General features: G+C 41.6%; 1 protein-coding gene across 1 annotated transcript in view; it reads left to right on the top strand.

Moving 5' to 3' along the window:
- LOC135092965 (uncharacterized) overlaps window positions 1-15,810 on the top strand; it is a 24,354-nt gene extending 8,544 nt beyond the window's left edge. The window contains 10 exon segments of the mRNA XM_063991789.1: window positions 1,242-2,784; window positions 2,937-3,054; window positions 6,246-6,303; window positions 7,505-7,728; window positions 8,682-8,804; window positions 8,806-8,872; window positions 9,742-9,927; window positions 10,765-10,950; window positions 11,518-11,627; window positions 12,609-15,810. Coding sequence (XP_063847859.1) covers window positions 1,242-2,784; window positions 2,937-3,054; window positions 6,246-6,303; window positions 7,505-7,728; window positions 8,682-8,804; window positions 8,806-8,872; window positions 9,742-9,927; window positions 10,765-10,950; window positions 11,518-11,627; window positions 12,609-12,734 — 2,741 coding nt within the window. The 3' untranslated portion in view covers window positions 12,735-15,810.
- Window positions 15,811-19,300: the final 3,490 nt, after the last annotated feature.

Raw genomic sequence — 19,300 nt, 5'->3', positions numbered from 1 at the left:
AGAATGGACTTATTTTAGTAGAGACAACAGAGTGAATTTTCCTGGCTGGCTGGCTGGCTGGCTGGCTGATGAAGACTTGAGTCAGTATCAAAGTGCCTGTGTTCCTGGTGTGTCATGGGGCACTGGCACAGCACAGCAGCACCTCCTGGGTCGTGCACAGGTGTGTTTGTTGGGTGTGGGGGTGTGTGTGTGTACTGAGGTGTAGTCTAAAGGGCCTGAGCTACACTCCCTTGGCCCTGTTTGTGTATCATTAATATTTACTTTAATTGGTATACACTTTTTGTCCCTTATATCTTCTGTTTATATTTATCTTGTGTTTCCTTCACTCATACACCCCTTGCTTCTGTCATTTCTATTTATATTCATCCAGTCTTTCCTTCAGTTTATGTACGATCCTTGCCTGTCACCTTTTTCTAATCCATTTCACATAATACTGAGGAAATCCTATTTTTACTTATTGTCATCTTTTCCAGAGTTGCCTTTTTTTTTTTTTTTTTTTTTTTTTTTTCTTCAATATTTTCTCTTCATGGGAAGCTATTTATCCACTCCACATATCTATACTACATAGGAAGCTATACTTTTATACATATATTGGTACAACATTATCACTCATTATCTTTCATCACCTCCTCATCAACCTCTAGTTCAGTTTTTATTGATGGGAAGTGTATCTTTTCTACATTTCCGTTGTGCGAGTGTTGCTGTCAGCGGCATTGTTGTTATCGTTGTTGTTATTGTTCTTATTCTTGTTGTTGAGGCGAGGCAGGGTAACACATTGCACTCTGCTTAATGAATTGTCACCCTTATTGTTAATGATCACCCTAGGATGTTAATTATGATGATTTTTAATAATGATTTTAGTCTGGGTTTGTGATTACTACCACTGCTACTGCTACTGCTGCTGCTACTGGTGGTGATTGTGGTAGTAGTAGTAGCAGGGGTTGCATTACTATGTCACATCAAAAGTCCTGCCACAGTGCATCAAGTTGTGTTTCTGTGCTGAGTAATGCTGAGTATTTTGTTGTCTGCACCACTGCTGTTTTGAGAGTGAGTCAGGCTGTGCACACCACTTTGGTTCAGTCAAGAAGTCATAACAAACACAGATGGTATTGGTGCAGACAGTGCAGTACACAGTGTTGGTGGCACGGCCTTGGGTGTGGTCCAGCAATGCAGCGTAGGGGAGGTAGTCCCATCACCACCCACAGCCCCTCATTAAGCAGAGTTCATTGTGTTCCCTGCAGTTGTCAGCGGCTGCCACTTTGACCCGGGAGGCGGCGGCAGCAGGGAGGAGGTGGAGGGGCGGCAGGGGTGCTTCCCGCTGCCCCTGCTGGAGGACACCGCCAGCAGCAGCAGCAGCAGCAGCAGTGGCAGCCTAGACGAGATAGACACGTCATCAGTGAGCAGCAGCAGCCACCTGGCAGCCAGTGCCTCGCCCTCTGACGCGGAGGAGGCCGGCAGCACCAAGATGTCACGGCGCCAGCGCAAGAACAAGAACAAGAGCAAGAAGGCGAAGAGTGGCAAGGCAGAGCAGCAGGGCAGCACCACAGCGGCCTCCACCAGTGCCCTGTTTGAGCGGCTGGCCAAGACAGAGCAGGAGGTGCATGCACTGCTGCTGCCGCTGTGCTGCGGTGTGGAAGAGCGCGTGCTCAACGGCTATCCCTTCCCCAGTGGCAGCGGCGTGCACGTGTTCCGCCCCTCAGGCTACACCACACTGGCCGCTGTGCTGGGGGGGGCAGGGGCTCAGGCCCTGCTGGCGGGGGAGACCCAGGCAGCCTCCCACCCCAGCCTGGTGGAGGAGGACGGCCACACCTCAGATTACTCTGAGCCGGAGTCGCTGACAGAGCACAGCGGTGGCGACTGCTGCCCCGATGACGGCGACGCACAGGATGCTTCCTCCGGCATCAGTTCCGACAGCAAGGAGGGCGAGGCAGACGGCCGGGACTGGTGCGGCTGCGGTGTGGAGTCAGCACTGCATGGTGAAGGGCCTTGCGCCGTGCTGCAGCGCGTGGAGCGGTGCAAGCGGTGCCGCCAGACCTTCAGCCTGGGGGACAATGGGTGTCGGCCATGCCTGCACCACCCCCGCAAGGTGGCACTGCGCCAGGACAGCCAGCTGCGCTACCAGTGCTGCGGCAAGCTGAAGGGTGTGGCGGGCTGCACAGCTGCCCCCATGCACGTGTACCACAGCCTGCGCTGCGGCCTCAATGGGCCGCTGGAGGGTTACGCCACGCCACGCCCTGGCCCCACCCGGGTGCTGGGCCTGGATTGTGAGATGGTGTACACCTCGGAGGGCTTCGAGCTGGCCCGGGTGACGCTGGTGGCCGTGTCGGGCCTTGTAGTGCTGGATGCCTACGTGCGACCCAAGGGGCGCATCTTTGACTACAACACGCAGTTCTCCGGCATCACGGAGGCGCACATGGCAGCCGCTGTGACCTTTGCTGAGGCACGGGAGCGGGTGCTGGCCCTGGTGACTGCCAGCACCGTGCTGGTAGGCCACAGCCTGGAGGGGGACCTGGCAGCCCTCAGACTGGTGCACGACAGCGTGGTGGACACGGCACTGCTGTTCAAGGCACCACAGGGCCTGGCTATGCCTGGCCTGCCCACCAAGCAGTCCCTCAAGAGCCTGGCCAAGAAGTACCTGGGCCGGGACATCCAGGCACAGACAGCTGGTGGCCATGACAGTGTGGAGGATGCCACCGTAGTGCTGGACCTTGTTCTCAGCCATTTCCTGGAATCTCACAGAGTGCCCAAGGTTGCGCCACTACCACTGGCACTCAGGAACATATAGGCTGTGTGTGTGTGTGTGTGTGTGTGTGTGTGTGTGTGTGTGTGTGTGTGTTGTGCTTGTGATACCAGTGCTGTTGTAGCATGGTGAGTGTTACAGCTCTGGGACTGCTCTAGCAGATCATAACACAGTGTGTGCCTTACTTGTGCTGCAGCTGCTCTAGGGAGGCGCCGCGCCTCGTAGCTCACTTGCTCAACGCTGCTGTGTGGTGCGGTGTGGGGCTCACTGTCTGGTGGGGTGGGTGGTGTCTGCCGCCCCGGGCAAAGGCCGGGGTGCAGTTAATGTGGCGAGGTAAAGGGATCGATCTGGTACAACTTAAGTAAATTATTTTAACCAAAGTGAGTGAGAGATTACACGAGAGTGAGTGAGTGCGTGAATGTGTTGTCCCGTGATGCTTGACGACGTTATTTATGTTTTTACGCTTAAGGGAGTCGTGGCAGCTTGTGTAGTGTCTGGGAACACTTAGAGAGGAACCCTGAGTAGCGGTTGTGAGTGAGCAGCAAACCTTTCACCCAGAGGAGATGGCGATGGCTGGTGGATCAGACCGCAGACCACCACACCCGAACACACAATAACAAGACCATTGCGTGGCGTCGACGTAACACCCTGAAGTATTGCCGCTGTGATAGAGTTGCATTCCGACTGGGTTTTTTGACGGCAAAGTTGGCAGCCTTGTTTGGCAACGGTAGTGGGTAGCGTGACTGAAGGCAGATCTCTTGTGCTGTGCCTAAGTGAAGGGAGGCGTGAGGCGAGGCGTTGCTCCTTCACAACGTAACCTTTGTGATATTCTAATACTTCAGTTTGCGTTTGTATAGTGTTCATTTGTCCTGTTGGAATGAGATGATGGTTTTTTACTGCATGTGTGTGTGTGTGATGAGATAAGTAGGATTTTTTAGTGTTTGTGAATGTGTATGTGATGTGTGTTTGTGAATGAGTGTATGTGATGTGAGAATGAGTGTTTCTTAGTGTTTGTTTTTGTGTCTTGTAAAAATTGTATGCATGTGATGAAAGAGCAAAGATTTTTAAGTAAATCTGAATGTGTGAGTGAGAAAAATAATTATCAACTATTTTTCTCTCAATGTATGTATGTGTGAAAAACATTTTATTTGTATATTTTATTGTGTATTTTATCAACTGTGTGTGTGTGTGTGTGTGTGTGTGTGTGTGTGTGTGTGTGATATGAAAGAAGCTATTTTACATTTTTATTTGTTGTTGTATGTGCATGTGTATGATGGAGAAAATAAGAATAATTTTACATTCTTATTTGTTATTGTAGTTGTGTGTGTGTGTGTGTGTGTGTGTGTGTGTGTGTGTGTAAGAATACACATTCAATTCAGTTGATGTGGTTGCCAGCTGGTATTGGGGTTGGTGGGGCAAGGGGGGGGCAGGTAATGGGTGAGGTTGATATTGGTGGAGGTTTTAATGGATCAGGGTTTAAAAAGACGTTAGGTGGGTTGGGCACTACTACTACTACTACTACTACTACTTCCACAAATCATTTTAACTCCTGCATTTTTTAGTGACTTATTTCCAACAATTATCGAGAACACAAGTCAGTCAGTCAGTCAGTTGCTTGGTTAGTTGGCAAGCTAGTTAGTCAGTTTATTGTTAGCTGGGCAGTTTGCCAGTCAGTTGGTCAGCTTGTCACTCGATTGGTTGATCACTTAGTTCATCAGTCAGTCAGTTTGTTGATTTGGCAGTTTACTAGTCAGGTAAATCACTTTTCAGTCAGTCAATGTGTGTCAATATATTTGTTAATCAGTGTAGTATATGAGTTTTCAATTTGTCAGTCACTTCATCAGTCAGTAAGTCAATTGGTCATACCAGTCAGTCAGTAAACTCATTTGTCAGTCAATCAGTCAATAGATCAATTTGTTTACCAGTCAGAGTCAATCAATTATACCTGTCAGTCAGTAGATCAGTTCATCAGTCAGTCATTTGGTCAATCAGTCAGTCAGTCGGTTAGCAGCCAGGTGTAGTGGTTAGTACATGAGTTCACTGCCCAATCATTGCACTGTCTTATCGTTCACAAACTCGTGTCCTTACACAGCATTTGCAAGTTTTATATTTTTATACGTGTGTCCTCGTGTCCTTCTGTTATTTATGTGTCGTGTTTTATGTACTTTGTGTGTGTGTGTGTGTGCGTGCGTGCGTGTGTGTGTAGTACAAGAGGCAGCTCACGAATGGAGGGGTTTAAGTTTTAAGTAATGATGGTTTTACTAGTGAGGTTCTTAGTCACTTTGTTTAGAATGGTAAGGTCAACAAACTCACTCAAATGTAGATACTGTGGAATGATGTTTCTCTCTCTCTCTCTCTCTCTCTCTCTCTCTCTCTCTCTCTCTCTCTCTCTCTCTCTCTCTCTCTCTCTCTCTCTCTCTCTCTCTCTCTGTTTTATTTACACTTTAGTACAAGAAGGGTTTTGATGTTTTAATTTTTTTGTGCAGCTTTAGATGGACCATGGAAAGTAAAATTAGGCATACTTCAGATGGAGGGAAAGATACAAAATAACTTGCATTCTTTTGCTTAGGTATTATTGAAGGTATTATTGCAAAGGTGGTTGTTTGGTTCAGAGTGTAACTTTGAATGGAACAAAGTAAATAATGGAGAAAATAATTGCTTGGATTTTAACTCGGATATAACTGAGGAAATTGTATGTAAAGAAAATCAGTAATATTAATAATGCCTTAGATCTTTTAACATAGATCAAACTGTGCTTAAACAGATGGTTGATAATGTATTAGATTCCCAAGATTTTAAAGATGTGATTGACATTTTACAAAGCTATAAAAAAATTAAATTATAAAAAAAATATCAATAATTCATTAGATTTTATTGTAATTAACTTTCTTCTTATTAATTTAAGCAGCTCAAAAAAAACTAAATAAATAAAAGTTACCATAAAGAAAATATATATAAAACAATAGAATTTAAAAGTACAATTCTTAATAAAAAAAAAGTGACAAGAGTAGGGAAGTTTCCAGACGACTTATTACAATGTTGAATGACAGTATTTGCAAAGCAGTATACAAACATTGATACCCTTGAACAGTATTGTCATTCATGTGTGAATAAAGATGAACACACGAGTGAGAGCTAGCAATGCAGTGGTGGCATGCGTGTATGTTTGTTCGTCTGTATAGTATTGCCATTCCTTAAATAAAAAATGTTTAATACTTTCTTTGTCTTTCATTCCCCTTTCATTCTTCACTGGCTTAATATGAATGTGGATGAAGAGAAACTGCTAATATTTATCCCTATACCAGGCTGGCAATCCCACTTGGGGCAACCCAGACAAAGCACCACACACACACACACACACACACACACACACACACACACAACATAGTGTAGCGGTTAGCACGCTCAGCTCACATCCAAGAAGGCCCGGGTTCAAATCCCGGGTGCAGCAAGGCAAATAGGCAAGCCTCAATGTGTAAGCACTATGTGTAGCCCGTTCACCTAGCAGCAAGTAGGTACGAGATGTAACCCAATGGGTTGTGACCTCACTCTCCTGGTGTGTGGTGAGTAAGTGGTCTCAGTCCTACCCAAAGATCGGTCACTATGAGCTCCGAGCTCTTTCTGTAGGGGAACTGCTGGCTGGGTGACCAGCAGACGATCGTAGGTAAATCACACACACACACACACACACACACACAATTGTTAACCCTGTCAGCCCCTGATGAGAAGGGACAGGTTCATGGACCACCCTACCACACCCCAGCAGCTGGCCCCACACACCCACAGCAAGGCCCATATAGCGACCATTCCCTGCCCTGCACCTACTCCAATCCTTAGACCAAAGAAAGTTCAAGGAGAAAATAATGATAGTGAAATTAAACTCTGAAAATCCCCCTAATAGCTTTAGAAGAATGACAGAGAAAACAGGAAACTTGAGACTAAAATTGTAGACACAGAGAATAGAAAAAGGGAAATTTACATTTTTTCAGGATAAAATTGCAAACATAGAAAAACAGAAAGGATGTGAGATTGATGTCCTTTTAGGCTAAAATTGCAGAAAAAAATTTGTTTTGCCTTCAGCTAATATTGCATGGCCAGAAAAACAAAGAAACTGCATGAATATAAAAACAGAATAGAAAATTGATAATGTGTTTCCTTGCTAAAACTGCAATGACGCACAAAGAGAGAATAGGAGATAAATGACATTTCTGGCTGAGGTCACAAGAATACACCCACACACATCACTACAAGGACACACAAAGACAGAATATGACATCTTTTCAGGCTAAAATCAAAAGAACACCCACACTCCCATCACTACAAGGAGACACAAACAGAAAACATAACATTGATATCTGTTCAGGCTGACATCACAAGAACACACACACACACACACACACACACACACACACACACACACACACACACACACACACACACACACACACACACACCTCCATCACCGCAAGGACACATCAAAATAGTAATACTGATAATTCACTAGATTTTTTATAATTAACTTTTCTTAAACTGGAAAAAAAAATCAACAAGTTATCATAAAGAAAAATATATATAACGATAGATTTTTAAAAGGCACAATAATTTTATATAAATATGAGATCAACATTATTTCAGACAAAGATTACAATAACACCCACACATCCATCACTACAAGGAAACAGAGACAGAGTATAACGTCTTTTCAGGCTGAGATCACGAGAACACCCCCCACACACTGTCACTCACCCCTCCTCTCCCCAACAGACCGCACAGTGCAGATCTGGACCACAAAGGACTTCAACCACAAGGAGCACAAGAGCATCCGAGGGAACATAGAATTTGACTTCGCGACCAAGGTGTGCTGGAGCCCCGATGGGAAGGCTGTCATCATTCATAAGTCAGCCGGCAACACGATAGAGGTGTACAAGCTCACCAAGAGGCCCGATGGTTCCCCAGGCAGCCCCCAGGTGTCCATGACCTTCCCCCAGGTGTGTGTGTGTTGTAGAAGTGGTGATGGTGGTGGTGGTACAAGTTGATTATCACTGTCTACTTAATTGTGCTGTCCTATCCCCCTATCTTTTAATATTCATCTTAGCCTTGAATCCATGTATACTTCTTGCATTTACTGTTCCCTTATCCAGAGTGTTCCATATGTCACTACTTCTATATGGGAAACTATTTTTTTTTTTTGTTGCCTCTTCTACAAGCACTCCTCTTCAGCATCTTTCCATGTCCTCTAGTGTCTTGTGTCCCAAACCATCAAGTCACTCTGGTCCACCTCCTCCACCTGTGTGTGTGTGTGTGTGTGTGTGTGTGTGTGTGTGTGTGTGTGTGTGTGTGTGTGTGTGTGTGTGTGTGTGTGTGTGTGTGTGTGTGTGTGTGTGTGTGTGTGTGTGTGTGTTTGTGTGTACCTGGTTGTAATGTACAGAAGGGGAGCTTTGCCTGTGCTGTCCCTGTCCTGTCTTTGTATCTCATGGTGTATAACAAGGCCTTAAATTTATGTATTGTCTCTGCACACACTACTTTCTCATCCATATATTCCATACATCTACTACTCTGTGGGAAAGTTGTTCATTTTCATATTCCTTTTGTGACTATTTTTTTTATCTTCCTTCCATGTCCTCTTGCATCTCTCATGCCCCACTTCATTAGGTCTTTTCTATCCACCACCTCAATATACTTCATGATTCCATACATTGCTATCGTCTCCTCCTTCCCCTCTTTGTTCGTGCATTATCAGTTCCAGTTTTGATAGCCTCTCCTCATACAGTGTTTCCAATAAGCTTGGTATATATGTGTGTGTGTGTGTGTGTGTGTGTGTGTGTGTGTGTGTGTGTGTGTGTGTGTGTGTGTGTGTGTGTGTGTGTGTGTGTGTGTGTGTGTGTGTGTGTATCTATGTTTGCTTCACTGTAACCCTCACCTAACACCCTCACCCCCACAGCATGACAGGGAGGCAGACGTAATCGCATTGGATGTGGCCGTGACGGGGAAGTTTATTATGTCCTGCAACAACAAAAACCAGCTCATCATCTGGAGTCTGCGCGGCGAGGTGATGGAGATGGTGGGACACCAGGCACGGCGACACCTACTCTGCCACCCTGTCCCCCTGTGGCCGCTTTGTAGCCACGACTGGTGAGAATATGACAGAGGGAAGCTGCAACAAATTGTGAGGCCCCCTGGTGGTAGTCTTTGTACAAATGTGACTGTGTTTCTGCCTCTGAGTGTGTGGTGTGGTGGTGGTGGTGGTGGTATTGATGTCATGGTCAAGAAATGGTAAGGTTTTATTTATTTATTTGTTTTATTGTCGTCACTCAGAAAAAAGTGGAGAATTTTGACCTAAAGTTAACTATAGAAAATAGTTGTAATGAATTAAACTTTTCCCTTCGGTCTTTAACAGAAACTATCTTTTTGTTTTCTCTTTCAGCATATCAGAGAGAGAGAGAGAGAGAGAGAGAGAGAGAGAGAGAGAGAGAGAGAGAGAGAGAGAGAGAGAGAGAGAGAGAGAGAGAGAGAGAGAGAGAGAGAGAGAGAGAGAGAGAGAGAGAGAGAGAGAGAGAGAGAGAGAGAGAGAGAGAGAGAGAGAGAGAGAGAGAGAGAGAGAGAGAGAGAGAGAGAGAGAGAGAGAGAGAGAGAGAGAGAGAGAGAGAGAGAGAGAGAGAGAGAGAGAGAGAGAGAGAGAGAGAGAGAGAGAGAGAGAGAGAGAGAGAGAGAGAGAGAGAGAGAGAGAGAGAGAGAGAGAGAGAGAGAGAGAGAGAGAGAGAGAGAGAGAGAGAGAGAGAGAGAGAGAGAGAGAGAGAACCAATCTCATCATATTATAATTCTTATTCTAAAGCTTTATATAACTTAAGACAAATCACTTTCATAATACAAACCAAACCAGTAAACAAACTGACCTGCCATGACCCGACATCATCCCACATTTAGCTTCCCTTCAGTGTGGAATATAAACAACATACTAACACACCACTGCCCTGGCCTGACTCTGTGACCCAACCCGGCAGGCTTCACCCCAGATGTCAAGGTGTGGGAGGTCAAGTTTGGCAAGACTGGCAACTTTGAGGGCATCAAGCGCGCCTTTGACCTGACGGGGCACAAGGCAGGCATCTACAGCTGCAGCATCAACAGCGACTCCACCCGCATGGTGTCTGTCTCCAAGGACGGCACCTGGAGACTCTTCGACACCAACAGTGAGTCACCGCAGGGATTTGTAAGGTTTTGGACTCACCAGCATTCAATACCAAGACCAACATCCATTTCAGATCCTGTGAGGCATCGTCTTTCACTAACATCTTCTAAACAAACATTTTAATCACTATGTTTTGTCACAGCTTGTACGGCACCTTCCCTAAATTTACGTCACTACAGTACCTTGGTGTGGCATTAAAAGTTTACATTTGGCTCCAGTTACATTAGGTTAGGTTACATTAGGTATAGGTTTGTGTTCCCCACCCAAAACCTCACATTCTCACAAGTCCACAAGTTTGTTGGAGTCAGGGTAATTTCTTAGCAAAGAGAGCTGGAGCAATAATTGTAAAGAAATATCTTTTCTAAACCTCTCAAACACCCACAATCCTATTAAATCCTTCAAATTAATATACCTTCCTCTTTAAACTTTCAAAACACACTTAGTCTTCCTCCAACTCTCAGTCTAATAATCCATAACTAACCTTTTCTCAGCCTCACACAACATAATCCAACCTTCATTCTCTCGTAACCTTGACATTCCCTTAACTGGACATTCTGTAACCAACCTTTGCTTAACCTAACACAACATAATCCAAGCTTCCTCCTCTTTTGACCTTGACCTTCCCTTAACTGAACACTCAATATCCAACCTTTCCTCAACCTAACACTCAATATCCAACCTTTCCTCAACCTAACACAACATAATCCAAGCTTCATCCTCTCATAACCTTGACATTCCCTTAACACTCAATATTCAACCTTTCCTCAACCCAACACTCCATAACGTAACCTCTCTCATACATTCTCTCTCTCTCTTACACTCCCTCCTTCCCCCACAGTTGAGTACCAGAAGGGGCAGCTGGTGTACCTCCTCAAATCCGGACCATACGAGAAGAAGCAACAGCCAGCCCTGATCCGCCTCTCCCCTGACGGCCGCACTATTGTCATTGCCTCTGCTGCCTCTCTCACCTTCTTCTCTGCCACCACAGGGGAGGTACTCAACACCATCGCTGATATTTATGCAGGTATGGACCGCTGTTGTGGTGTTCAGTGTGTTTTGTAAGTGTTTTAAGGATGTTTTTGAGGCAGTAGGTGTAGTTATGAGCTATTTTGACTCTAATATAATGTTATACTCTTTAATGTGTTCTCAAGGTGTGTTTTTTTACTGTTTTTGATACTAACAATTTGTTGTTCTTTAATATGGTATGTATTTTGATATCCTATTGCAGTTTTCTACTCTTTCATGTGTTTCAATGTGTTTTAACTATTTTTGGCACAATTTTCTGTGCTTCAATATGCTTTCTATGTCTGTAACTATTCTTTCCACATATTTAACACACCTCAAACATCCCTAACTCATCCTTAACACACCTCACACATCCCTAACTCATTATTACCACCACTAAACCAGTAAGGATATTTCAAGTCCACCCTGCCTCTGGTCTCCCTGCTTCCGACCACCTCTATGCCCACCACTAGCCTCGTATGCCGCAATGGATCTAGTACCAGCGTTTACCCATCATCTAAGACCTTATAGCATGTAGTGACCTTAATGCACCTCCACAGTCACCTAACGTAACTAATCTCCGCAGGAAACATTGTGGACTTGCTGTTCGACCCTGAGAGCAAGCTTCTCCTGACCCTGGGCGACAGACATGTGAGGGTGTTCCACAATGTTGCAGGATACCACGCTACCATCCAGGTAAGGCAGTGTTCTGATGCTGTGTTGTGAACTTAACTCTCTCTAGTCCTCAGAATTGTGTCTTAAGTCATATCTAGCTGCTGTGTTAAAGATTAAGTGTGTTTGGCAGTGTGCATGTGATTTATTAAGCCTATATAAGCATCTGCAAGAAAGTTATGGTGAAAAGAATAGATTTTGCAGTTTTGACTTTAAAGATTGCATGTGGCTGGAGAATATGTAAAGGTGTTGCAGTGATTGGTGATGAGGGAAAGGTGTACCAAGTGGCAGGTAAAGGGTTGAGAGGGATCAGGTGTGTGTCTGGCAGTGCATGAGTGTGCTGGTGATGGGTGGTGGTAAGACACGGCCATCACCAGTCATTTATCACCCATTCACCACCCATCACCAACCACATCACTCATCACCACCATCACCAAACCACCTGCCACCCATTCAATAATCACCCCCACCCATCACCACCACTCACTGTCCATGCACCACCCATCACCACCCATTCCTGACTTTCCAGACAAACCAGTCACCAACCCACCAACCCCTCACCACCATCACCACCATTACCACCCATACCTTACGACTAGTTATTGAAGCACCATTAAAGAAATATTTTAATCACTTCCCTTTGCTTCACTCCTCTTCCTTTCCTTCATATATTTAAGCTTTTTCTTCCTTTCCTTTCTTACGTTCCTCAATTTTTCTTTCCTATCTTTCATTCCTTTCTTACGTTCAATTTTTTCCTTCCTCTCTTTTATTCCTTCATTATTTTCCTTCCTCTTTCATTCCTTCATTATTTTCTTCCTCTCTTTCATTCCTTTCTTACATTCCTCAATTTCTTTCCTTTCTCTCTTCAGTTCATTCTTTATTTTCATTCCTTTCTTACATCCCTCAATTTCTTTCCTTCCTCCATTCCATTCCTTCATTATTTTCCTACCTCTCTTTCACCCACTCACTCACTCACTCACTCACCCACCACCACCACCACTACAGGACCTGGAGCAGAGCCACCGGAAGGCCACGTCAGCAGCCATGCGGGACAGAATCAACCAGCAAGTAAGGGAAGCAAAGAAGGCACTGGAGATGATACAGAAAGTGACTCGTGTTAAGACAAAGTAACACCCTGCTTCCCCACCCCCCCACCACCCCAAGCCTCCGCCCCAGCCTGCACCTCATCCACCACCCACTCCCCCCTTCACCCCAACACCCAAAACCAGCCTCTGCAGTTCCTGATGATGTACAAGATTTTACACCAGTGCTAATTTGCTATCTAGGGACTCAAATGGTGACTTGGCTTAGGGTTAATTGGCTTGTTATGTTGTTATCTAGATTTCTGTGGTTTTTCTCTATTTATTTATTTTTTCTTTTTTTAATTAATTAATTTATTTATTTTATTTATTTTTTTTTTTGGTGGGGGCTGACTAAACGATGACTTAACAAGCGAATCAACTACACGTGTCATCCAGGTTTCCAGTGATCCTCTTTTTGGTGTTTATTTCTTGTTTTTTCTTTTCTTTTTTTATATTTTTTTTTCTTTTCTTTTTTATTTACTTTTTATAACTTATTTTTTTTCTTTTTTTAATATAACTGGATTTCTTTTGTTTTCTTTTACTCTTTTTATATATAATTTGCTATTTTTTCTTTTCTTTATATATCTAACTTTCTCTTATTTTTTCTTGCTTTTTTTATAAGTAGCTCAGTTTCATTTATTTATTTTTACTTATTCAATCACCTTTTTTCATTTTGTGTGCCTAAGCAGTGACTTAACAAGTATATTAATTGGTGAGCAATGCGATCATCCAGACTCGCTGTGATTCTCTGTTTGTTTGGGGTTGTCTCGAGTGTTATTTTCTTTTTTCTATAACCAACTTTTCCTTTTTTTCTTCCTTTTTTTTAAGCTTACAAAGTAAGCTAGCTTACTTTGTTCAATTTGAGTGTTTTTTTTTTGTGTTTTTTTAAGGGAAATGGGTTTGTTTGGGAGTGTGTGTGTGTGGGGTTTGTTTTCTTTATTTTTAAGCTATATTGTTTTCCTCTCTCTCTCTCTCTCTCTCTCTCTCTCTCTCTCTCTCTCTCTCTCTCTCTCTCTCTCTCTCTCTCTCTCTCTCTCTCTCTCTCTCTCTCTCTCTCTCTCTCTCTCTCTCTGTTTTTCAAGTATCTTTTTTCTTGTCTCTCTTGACTTTTTATTTATTTATTTGTTTATTTTCTTGTTAAATTTCTTTTGTTGGTTTTCTAGTTAGTTTCCTTTTTTTAAATGTTTGTTGTTAATTTTCTTTTTTTTTATTTGTTGATTACCCTTAATTTTTGTTGACTTGATTGTTTTCTTGATTTCCTTGTTGATTTTTCTTTCCTTCTTGATTTTTTGTTGATTTTTTCTTTTTTTCTTTGACATTATTTTTGTTTTCATTTTTCTTTCCTATCTTGATTTAAAAATTTTCTTCCCTTTTATTTTTTTTCTTGATTTTCTATTTTCTTTCTCACATTTCTTTCTTTCTTCCAGTGATGCACATTAGAGATAACTCACAATTTTTTTCTCCATGTAATCTTCCCTTATTTCACTGTATTCCTTTGTTTTCACCCTAAAATATACATATGGAAGCACCTGTAGCTTTATTTTCTCAGTATTTCAACTTCTCTCTTTGGAAACAGTTCAGATTTGTTTCATTTTTGACACATTTTTCATTATTTTCTATCTACCTTCCTTTTCATCTTTTTTCTTCCTGCCATACACATAATTGTGTGTGTGTGTGTGTGTGTGTGTGTGTGTGTGTGTGTGTGTGTGTGTGTGTGTGTGTGTGTGTGTGTGTGTGTGTAAGTTTTCTTCATTTCCCCCTTGATTCTCTGTTTAGAGCAATTTTCCTCTCTTTTCTTTTTCTAATTCCTTCCTTTCTTCCATTCCTTCAGTTTAAGGAGGTTAATTTTTCTTCCTTCCTTTTTTCTATTTCTTCATCTTTAAAGACTAAATTTCTTCCACTCCTTCATTTTTCAGGACAAATTTTCTTCCCTTTCCTTTATTTTTCTCCTTTTTTCCATTCCTTAATTTTTTGGGGTCGGTTTTTCTTACTTTCCCTAATTTTTGGGAGGGCAACCTTTCTTCCTTTCCTTTCAAACTCTTTAATTTCTTCCATCCTTTTGTCTTTCAGGGCAAATCTTCTTCCTTTTCCCTTCTAACTCCCTTCCTTCCTTCCTTGTGTGTGTGTATATGTGTATGTGCATGTGCATGTGTGTGTGTGTGTGTGTGTGTGTCGAGTTAGCCATGCACTGCCACACGACGACACCTCTCTCTTTAATGGTAGTACAGGAAACTACCTTCAGGAACACAACACACCTACACACAACACACCAGCTTTGCCAGATAGGGTTGCCAAGATGAGGGAGTGAGAGGAGTGAGATGAGAGAGCGAGAGTAGAATATAAGCCTACTAAGACGGGAATTCTAAGATCGTGAGACAAAAGGAGTGAATAATATTTAACGAGTTTAGTAAAATGAGCCCTAATATTGTGAGATGAGGGAATAACAGGGAGATGAAGTTCTAATGACTGTGAGATTAAGTGAGAGGAGAAAATGAGCTTAATATTACAGACATTCTAAGATCATGAGACAAATCAGAGTGAAGGAAGAATATTTAATGAGCTTAGGAAAACGAGATCCCGAAGAGCGTGAGCTGAGGGAGTAAATATGAGCTGGATGAGATGAGGCTCTTAATATTGTTAGATGAATGAGCTGGGTGACAATGTGAGACAAGACTGAAGACTGAGACAAATAAAAAAACATAAACGAACAGACAGATGGTGCATTTTAGTCTGTCACTTGTATGAAAAAAGACATTCTTGTTGCTTATAAAAAAAAAGAAAAAAAAATACCCACTTGTTTTTAGTCACTCATTTGTAAAGAAGGAAAATATATTCAAAGAAAAGACTTGTAAAATGAAGGCTTGTTGGGGTCACTTGTAAAAAAAAAATATATATATAAAAGTAAAAAAAAAAAAAGGGGGGGAGTAGACCTGTAAAATGTGGTTTTTGTTTGGGTGGCTTGTATAAAAAATAAATAAATAAATAAAAAAATAATAATAAAAATAAAAGTGGACATTTGCTTTAGTTGCTTGTATGAATGTAAGTGACAAAAGGACAGCCTTGTAAATTTTGGACACTTGCTTTAGTCTGCTGCTTGTGGGAGTGAAAAAGTCAGGAAAAGAAAAGGCAGACTTGTAAAAATGGACACGTATTTTCATCACATGTAAGAATGAAAAGCTAAGAAAAAAAGATAATTTGCAAAAATGGTCACTTATTTTGGCCACTCTTGTAATGATGAAAAGTTCAGAAAAAAGGGCAGACTTTTAATCTCTTGTAGCAAAAAATAAATAGATAAATGAATAAGAACAACTGCAGGAGAGATTAAAGAAAGAACACAGACACTTGTAATAAAAACATATAGATAAGTAAATAAAAACAAAACAAACCACTTGCTTGTAGAGAAGACTAAAGAACACACTTTTTTGGTCACTAGTAACAAAAATAGAGATAAACAAACAATGCTGTCCTGACTAAATTCTCTTCTGACACTATATGACTGAAAGGAAAAAAAAAGAAAAGGAAAAAAAGGAAAAGTATTAAAATAGCTTGTAACCAAATTAATAAATAGATAAATAAATCATTCTCTCCTGCCAAAATGCTGACATGACTGATTAAAAGAAAAAAAAAATAGGAAAAGTATTAAAAAGTATTAGTATATTTTCAGTTACTTAAATCTGGTCTGTTAAGTGAATGTAACAGGAGTGATGTCTTGTAAGTAAATGCTGATGATGCTCCAGGAAGGAATAATAGTGCTGTTATTTAATTCATTCCTTTAGTAGCAAAAAATTTAAGTTCAGAAAGAATAATAGTGATGTTTTACTTATTTCTTTCATTCCTTAAGTAGCAAAAAATTTAAGTTCAGAGAATAATATTGATGTTTTACTTATTTCTTTCATTCCTTAAGTAGCAAAAAATTTAAGTTCAGAGAATAATATTGATGTTTTACTTATTTCTTTCATTCCTTAAGTAGCAAAAAATTTAAGTTCAGAGAATAATATTGATGTTTTACTTATTTCTTTCATTCCTTCAGTAGCAAAAATTTAAGTTCAAAAAGAATAATACTGATGTTATTTTTTATTCCTTCATTCTTTAAGTAGCAAAAAAATTAAGTTCAAAAATAATAATATTGATGTTATTTTTTATTCCTTCATTCTTTAAGGAGCAAAAAAATTAAGTTTAGGAAAGAAAAATATTGATGTTTTACTCAATTCTTTCATTCCTTAAGAAGCAAAAATTTTAATTATTGTAGTAGTCATAGTTCACCTTACCTTACTAACTAAATTCTCTTGTAAGTAATTCCAGATAAACTTATACATAAAAAAAAGAAAGAAAAACAAAACTCCCATACTTCCACTTATTGAGTGTTAAGTGAATTCTCTTAAGTATTTCCCTTAAACTTAATTATTTGATTACTTAAGAAAAATTTCCTTTGCTTGTACTGAGGTTAATATTTAAGTGTTTCTTGGTTGATGATGAAAGTATAAAAAAAAAAGGGATTTTTATTATAATTAAGTTTATTTGTTGTGATTACTGTTATTTTTCTGCTCAAGGAGAGAGAGAGAGAGAGAGAGAGAGAGAGAGAGAGAGAGAGAGAGAGAGAGAGAGAGAGAGAGAGAGAGAGAGAGAGAGAGAGAGAGAGAGAGAGAGAGAGAGAGAGAGAGAGAGAGAGAGAGAGAAACATAGACAGCTACACTCATTTTACAGTGAGTTGGTGAGAGAATGAGAGACAGAGAGAGAAGGGCAGGTTTTGTTCTTCATCTGTGTTCTCTTGTGTTCCCTATGAGTTGGAGAGAATGAAAGACAGAGTGAGAGAGAAGAGCAGTCTTTGTTCTTCACCTGTGTTCTCTTGTGTTTCCTGAGTTGGAGAGAATGACAGAGAGAAAGGAACAGTATCCATTCTTTCCTTGTGTTCTCTTGTGTTCCTTATGACCTGGAGAGAGAGCGAGAGAGACGGGGAGAGAGAAACAGTATCCATTCTCCTCTTGTATTATGAGTTGGAGAAAATTAGACAGAATAAGAAAGAATGGGAGTTTTTGCTCTTCATTTGCATTCTCTTGTGTTCCCTATGAGCTGAAGAGGGAGAGACTATTTGTTCTTCCTCTGTATTCTCTTGTGTTCCTTATGTTACCTAGTGTTGTAAGGGCATTCAGGGTGCTTGGAAATTGCTCAGATTGAAGCCAATGATGTATTTTGTTCCTTAATCCATTAAAGAAGAAGGAATAAGTTGAATTTTCTTAGTGTTTCTTGGCTCTGTTGTGCTAAAGAGTGCTAATTAACTGTATTGGGGTTTGTAAAGCACTGACTCACTTACTACTACTACTGCTACTACTACTGCTGCTATGATGGTCAGGTGACGGTCTGTGAGTACTATGTAAGTGACTTTGTGCGTGTGCGTGTGTGTACGTGTGTGTGTTTTTGGGGTAGCATAAAGATGACTTCAGAAATTTGTTTGTTTTGATTTTATCCTTATTGTAGGTGTAGAGGAGGAGGAGGAGGAGGAGGAGGAGGAGGAGGAGGAGGAGGAGGAGGAGGAGGAGGAGGAGGAAGAGGGAAGGGAAATGAAGGGAAGAAGAGAACAAAACAGGTGGCAGAGGATAAAACAAAGGAGGGCAAAATGAAAGAGAAAAGAATAAATTGTAAGAGGAGGAGGCAGAGAAGGACAACATGAGGGAAAATGAAGAGAAAAGGACAAAATGTAAGAAGAGGAGGAGGAGGAGGAGGAGAAAATAAAGAGGAAGAGGAAAATTAACAAAGAGGAGGAGAAAAGAACAAAATGAAGAAAAGAAAAGAATAGAATGAAAGGAGGACAAAATTAAGGAAGAGGAGGAGGAAAATAACAAATTGTAAGAGGAAGACAAAATTAAGAGAGGAGGAGAAAAGAACAAAATGAAGAAGAGAAAAAAGAACAAAATAAAGAAGGAGGAGGACAAAATGAAGCAAGGGGAGAAGAAAAAAAATGAAGGAAGATGAGAAAAGAACAAACTGTAGGAGAGCAAAATGAAGGAAGAAGAGAAAAAGAACAAAATTGACCCACCCTTCAGTGGCCCCCTTCCCCCCCCCCCCCCGGCATCTCAAAGGAACTTTCCCCATAGTGACTAGAGGTTCCATAAATGTGCTTCCTTGGCTAACAGTGCCTGGGAGAGGATGAAATAGGCTTGTGTTTGCACCTGGCCATGCATCAGACAAGACAGACCACCTCACTCCTTGATCCCTGCTGTGTGGACTGCCAGGTGGGAAGTCAGGAAAAAGTAGGAGAAATCGTTTTTATCAGTTACATTCACAAACCTGTCCTCCTTCTTCCCTTGCTTCTCCATTCTTTCTCTTTCATCTTTATTACTCTGCTTATCATCGTCCCTCTCATCTTGCTCACTGTGCGGGCATGCCTCCCCACTTTCCACATCAGCTATGCACAAGAATATCTACTCTGTACCCAGTCTTTTATCATTGTACTTTCAACATTATACACCAGTGTGAGAGCTAACCAGTAGTTTCACCAGCCATCCCTTTCATGTACGTGGCTCACCCGTCTGAGCCTTGAGTCACCCACCACCGCCTCATCCGCGACTCAGAGGTTAAATTAGAAGACTTGCAGCGCCTTATTGACCACAGAGCTGA

The sequence above is a fragment of the Scylla paramamosain genome, chromosome 41, assembly GCF_035594125.1.
Source record: "Scylla paramamosain isolate STU-SP2022 chromosome 41, ASM3559412v1, whole genome shotgun sequence".
Taxonomy (NCBI): domain Eukaryota; kingdom Metazoa; phylum Arthropoda; class Malacostraca; order Decapoda; family Portunidae; genus Scylla; species Scylla paramamosain.
Note: the sequence above shows the minus strand (reverse complement) of the source record. Positions and strands in the feature narration are given on the sequence as shown.